We start from the raw sequence: 6,454 nt of genomic DNA, 5'->3' as shown, positions 1-6,454 counted from the left end.
GTCTAGCCCCATGTCAGATTTCAAAATTGAATATAAAAAAATCTGTTTGCTCTTTTGAGAAATGGATTTCAGTGCAGAATTTTGCTGGAGCAGCACTATTAACTGATTCATTTTGAAAAAAATGGTTTTTCCCACGACAGTATCCCTTTAATGGTGAACCACCCATTTAACCACATAAGGGGTAGTTTACCTTAATGTAAACTTTAAGTATGTAATAAAATGTCCTAGCAGCTAGAACAAAAACATTTGTTACTACCAAGTCATACTAAAAATTACTTTAAAGGTGAACTATTCTGTTAATTTAATTCATACATAAATCATCAGTTATCTTTACAAATTGGGATGTGATTTTTATTAAACAGACACATTACACCAGAATACTTTAATATGTATTTAATATGTTTCATTGCATCCTAGCTTTTGTGTTAATTCAAGACAAGACCATTGTTCAGTTTTAAAAAACTGTACCACACAAATGTAAGATGATATACATTTATTGTTAGTTACCAGTGTATAAAAAGAATGGTCTTAGAATATGAACAGAAATGCACATTACTGATGACATCTCACAATGGAGAGGTAGATGTTAAGATTTGAAGATGCAAGATTACAGTAAAAACAAAACAAAAAAAACTTGGCACATCACAAGGCTGAGCTTTGCACAGGCTCAAACCAGTCCACTCCTTTTGATGGTCTTCTAGAATCCAGCAGACTCCAGTAATGAAAGTTAATGGTCTGGAATAAAATGAAAAGATAAAAGTGATGCACTGCTTAGTTATAGCAAAATGAATGTGTATGTATATATAACTGCACAGTCCATGAAAAAGCACTAAAAGGGGAAGAAAAAAAAAGTAATTGATTTGCATATTTCATTAGAGAGAAGGATCTGCTTGGTGGTTAAAAGGAACAGTTCAGGGTACAAATAAAACTGGGTACATAGGCTTTGTAAAATAAATAGTGTTTCATACAGTTGGCAAAAATGTAATGTATAAAGGCTGGAGTGACTGGATGTCTGACATAAAAGCCAGAACACTACTTCCTGCTTTGGTTTCTAGGAACAAAAGCAGAATCATGAGACAATAAAGCAGGACATTTAACCCATTTAGTAGTCAAGTTCAGCCACCTCAAACAGTCTGATAGTGTGTCTGCAAAGACTCTGCTAAGGCTGCTATCATTGACTGGCTGCATGGCCAATATTATGATCTAGTCAAAAACTTATAAGTTGTAGATGTATAGCGCTCTTTATTTACTTACTCAGAGGTCATTCTGAATGTACCATTTAGTTACAAGTTATCAATAATAGGTAATAGAATAGTTACTTACCAGGAAAAATAAAAAGGAAGGCATTTACAAGAACGAGCAGACTTTTTGGGGTCGGAATGGATTTGTACTTGAAGAGACTCCAGTTAGAAGTGGATCATGCTGAGCATTCTGTAAGCAGAACTGCTTTAAATCCGCCGCAGCCTGAGAAACCTATAGGTGAGAAGATTTAGAAAAACAAAAACAGGATTTAAACATATTATTGGCAGAGTAAAGATTTAGGAAAACTGATTTTTTTTTTTTAGCATTCTTTTTTTTATTAAAGGGAAGGTTCCACCTTTAAGGTAACTTTTGGTATGTTATGCAACAGCTTTCAAATGGGCATTGCCAACTCCCTTCTGAAAACAAATGCTCTGTAAGGCTACAAATGTATTGTTATTGATTTTTCTATTCACACTCTCATATTCAAATCAATACATGGTTGCTAGGGTTATTTGGACCCTAGTTACCAGATTGCATAAAATGCAAATTGAAAAACTGCTGAATAAAAAGCAATAACTCAAAAACCAATAATAAAAAATTCTCTCAGAATATCACACTAAGGGGCCGATTCATAAAGGGTCGAATATTGAGGGTTAATTAACCCTCGATATTCGACTGGGAATTAAAATCCTTCGACTTTGAAAATCGAAGTCGAAGGATTTTAGTGCAAATAGTGCGATTGAACGATCAAAGGATTATTCCTTCGATCGAACGATAAAATCCGTCGAATCGAACGATTCGACGGATTTTCATCCAACACTGAAGGAATATCCTTCGATCAAAAAAAACTTAGGAAAGCCTATGGGGACCTTCCCCATAGGCTAATATTGAGTTCGGTAGCTTTTAGATGGCGAACTAGGGGGTCGAAGTTTTTTCTTAAAGAGACAGTACTTAGACTATCGAATGGTCGAACGATTTTTAGTTCGAATAGTTCGATTCGAAGTCATAGTCGTAGGTCATAGTAGCCCAAAAAACGCTTTGAAATTCTAAGTTTTTTTTACTTTAAATCCTTCACTCGAAGTTAGTGAATCGGCCCCTAAGAGTTATCTTTAAAACAAGACTAATGACAGACTGGCTTTTTAAACAAATAAAAACCATTATGACAATTTGGCCAATGATTCATTAGCATCTCCAAATAATCTCAGAGTTTCTCTTCAGAAGCCACTATGGTAGCTCACACTGAACTAAACACGTAGTATATAATCCATGCAACACGGGCAGAATAATCTACTCATGTTAAATTGTATGAATATAATTCTTAATAGGGTATATTTTCTCCCTTTAAAATACAGGCCAAGACTGAAAATACTGTACTTGAATAAATGACAGCATTCTACCCTTAGATGGAGATTTCACACATGGTTCCCGAGATACCTATGCAGTAATTTTCCCTGTCATGTGTAGTCCATGCACGGATATGCTATGCAGGGTCCAAAATGAAAGGCAGACCAAACCGGGAAATACAGTTTTTTCCCTTTTGTTTGGCTACCCACAACCTAGAAGGTATGTAAGGCACCCACTCTTATTTACAACAGACAAGAGCTCTGTTAAAAAATGTTTTTTTATTTTAAAAACCCTTTCAACCTTTGCTGTGGTAAACGGATAGGCAGAAATCCATTATGCAGGCATGAATCTGTGAACCAGTAATCTGAGAAAGGTATAATGTTTAAAGGGTAACTCCAAAAATTGATAAAGAGGTCCACATAACAGTTTCCTGTTTCTACTTCAAAAAGTATGAATAAATGCCATTTTCTATGCTGAAATCCATCTGTTTAACAGTTCTCTTTCTGCATCATTTGAAATCCTGGCAGTGACGGAGGGACTAAAACACAACTTCTCCACAGCTTACAGACAGCATGCAGGAACTACATAACCCAAAATGCATTGCACTGTGATGTTCCTTTCCTTATTGAAATCACATGTGCAGGGAATTGTGGGATTTGGAGTATGCAATCGAAGGACAGATGGCTGTTGATACAAAGTAACCGTAGTCAGCCAGCTCAGCAAAATAGTCCGATCAGCAGGAAAGCAGGGGGCTAGGCTTAGGAAACTGTTCCAAACCATTAAAAATCATTGAAAGTCTGCATTATTTTTTAATTGATGTATATTGCAAAGTTCCTTGCAATTATGTTTACTTTCAAAAAGCTTAAGTTATGTTTGTGTGGAGTTCCCCTTTAATTCCTTCAAGCTTAAGAAATAGCAGAATATGTTCAGCACAAGCCCTATTCATTGAATTTATGTTGAAGAATATGGTATCAATAAAGCATAAAGGTGAATCAATCACAGCTCCAAGCAGTAGTTTTAAACTGCAAAATTTTTATTAGCAGTGTTTGCGCACTACATGTTTCGGGCAGAGCCCTTTTTCACTTGAAAAAGGGCTCTGCCCGAAACATGTAGTGCGCAAACACTGCTAATAAAAATTTTGCAGTTTAAAACTACTGCTTGGAGCTGTGATTGATTCACCTTTATGCTTTATTGATTACTAAGGGTGTAACACAGACACCTGAATCCACAGCCACAAAGAATACAGCAACAGTGACCTGAATCAGAAGCACCCTGTTTTCTGAAGAATATGGTATACTGCATCTGTAATTCCAGTAGAATTAGACAAAGTGTGCTGCTTGTTCTCATATACCAGTCCTCATAACGGAATATTAATAAATGAGCCGAGACTTTAGTTGACTTGTAGAGGAATACTGTTCTCTTTAGAAGTAGACTCTGAGCTGCAGGAACAGTGCCATTTGCTTCACCACATTGATCTGAAGGTGCCATGATCTTTCCTTGGCTCGAGTACAAATGTAAATACAAGCAGCTCTCCTCTCCCAAAACCCTAAAGACATGTAGCAGCACCGCTGGGCTAAAGGAGGCTTTGGGGGTTCTCTTCTACAGAAAGCAGACATGGCTATTCATGCTTAGTACAGTAGAACCCCCATTTAAAGTTTTTTGGGGCACCAGGAAAAATGGTGTCAAATCAGGAAATGCATTATATATAGGCAAGGCACAAAAAAAAGCAATGGAAAATACGTAAACTGGGGTCGTAAAATGTAAGTTTTACTGTAATTAGGGATGCACCAAATCCAGGATTCAGTCTTTTTCTTCTGCCTGGCCAAACCAAATCTGAATGCTAATTTGCATATGCAAATTAGGGACAGGGAGGGAAATCACTTGACTTTTTGTCACAAAACAAGGAAGTAAAAATGTTTTCCCCTTCCCACCCCTTATTTGCATATGCATATTAGGATTTGGATTTGGTTCGGTATTCGGCCGAATCTTTGGCAAAGGATTCGGTCGAATCCAAAATAGTGGATTCGGTGCATCTCTAACTGTAATAGTGACACTTTTCAATGGGTTTTCATAGCAATAGGGCTGGAAGCACTAGTGGTTCCTCATTCCTGGGAACATCCCCAGGCAAAGGAATAGGCGGTACCTGCTACTGAGGATGTTGTGGAACTACACCTCTCCTCTCCCCATACAGCCGGGACTAACAGGTTCCTAATACGCGCCTCATATAAAGGATGGCTCTGTCTGCCCGATTAAAGTCAGGCAATTAATTACAGGGAAAAGCAGAACAAAGAGCTAATAATATTCTCCAATGAACCCAACTTTGAGGCTACAAAACAACTCCCCAACGGAGAGCCAAGTGCAAGTAGGGAGCCCAGTTCCGGCCGCATCTCACGGTGAAGTTGGAGAAGTCGGGGCCCTGGCGATGGCGGCCCTTGGGAGGGGCAGCCCCACTCCTTCCTCTAAACAAACTTTCTGGGCTGTGAATGTATCGCCGCATTCCCCCTGCCCGCTCACCTTTACACGACTGAAACTGGCTTCCAGCCGCAACTGGTGAACCACTTTCTTCATAGCGGAGACGTTTGCTGGAGCCGACATCTTGTTCCCCCCAAATCAACTTTCTGCCGAAGTTTCCGGTCGCTAGTAATACTCTTGTAGCCGAGTACGCATGCGCACAGCTGGGAGATCTTCCTGCTTAGTGTGTGTGTGTTTAGGGACCTAAAGTAAAGAGAGGGGCGCGCCTGAGGGAGGCGTGGCCTCTACTGACCCATGCCCGACTCTTCTTTTCAGGAAGTTCATGTACTGCTTTGTCACTACACGCCCGTGTGTGTCGGTGTCGATAGCCTTTAACGTTTGATAAGCCGCTCAAGGTTGAGGCTTTGCTTATTATGAGGTGAAACCTTGCAGAAGTTCCCCTCACATTCAAGTTAATGGGGGTAAACACTCTGTATTGCCTTGAAGTAGCAGTATATTTCACTTGATTATAAAAGTAACATTTTCAGAGGCTAATTGAAAACAATTAAAGAAGAAGGAAACCCAATGGGCGCAAAAATCTCTCCCCCCTCCCTCCTCCACCCTGGCCTACCTGTCCCCCCCTGCAAATGCCCCTAACTTGTTACTCACCTCTCTGCACAGGTCCTGTCCACGGAGCTCGCGGGACAGGTAGGCCAGGAGGGAGGGGGGCAACAAAGGGGAGGGGGGGAGGGATTTTGCGCCTAGGGAAAGTCAGTATTCTGTTTAGTGTCGCTGACACTCAGAAGGAAGCCTAGCACGATGCAACATGGGTGGCTCACTCCTTGCCATAGACCCATGTCATGACACAAAGGTTATATTTATCAAAGAGTGAAGTTACAGATCACCACAGTCCGCTAGAGTGAAATACCGCCTCTCTCCATTCATTTCTATGGGATTTTGAAAGGCGTATTTCTCATAGAGCCAACTTTTATTTTCACCCTTTGATAGGGTTGCCACCTTTTCCAGAAAAAAATACTGGCCTTCCTATATTCTTGCCGTTTTTTCCTATTAATAACATTGGCACCAAGCATCATTTTTACCGGCCAGCCCGGTAAAATACAGGCCAGGTGGCAACCCTACCCTTTGATAAATACGCCTTTTAAAATCCCATAGAAATGAATGGAGAGAGGCGGTATTTCACTCTAGCGGACTGTGGTGATCTCTACCTTTCTCTGGATCTACTAGCAGTTAGGCAGATTAAAAAAAAACAAAAAAAAAACTAAAAGGTTGAACTTGATGGACCTGTGTCTTTTTTCAACCTTACTTACTATGTTACTATGTTACTTTTTGATAAATATACCCCAAAGGTTCCTGTTCTAGGGCTGAGAGGAAAGCTGGCCATCCGTCAAAGCATTAG

The 6,454-nt window shown here is 39.8% G+C and overlaps 1 protein-coding gene across 1 annotated transcript; it reads right to left on the bottom strand.

Annotated features, from left to right (window-relative positions):
* Positions 1-378: 378 nt before the first annotated feature.
* Positions 379-5,217, bottom strand: gng5.L (guanine nucleotide binding protein (G protein), gamma 5 L homeolog). Its single transcript, NM_001092487.1, is given in 3 exon segments — positions 379-735; positions 1,324-1,473; positions 5,101-5,217. Coding segments are annotated over 2 exon segments (207 nt in total). The 5' UTR covers positions 5,182-5,217; the 3' UTR covers positions 379-735; positions 1,324-1,347.
* Positions 5,218-6,454: the final 1,237 nt, after the last annotated feature.

Source organism: Xenopus laevis, chromosome 4L, assembly GCF_017654675.1.
Source record: "Xenopus laevis strain J_2021 chromosome 4L, Xenopus_laevis_v10.1, whole genome shotgun sequence".
Classification (NCBI taxonomy): domain Eukaryota; kingdom Metazoa; phylum Chordata; class Amphibia; order Anura; family Pipidae; genus Xenopus; species Xenopus laevis.
Note: the sequence above shows the minus strand (reverse complement) of the source record. Positions and strands in the feature narration are given on the sequence as shown.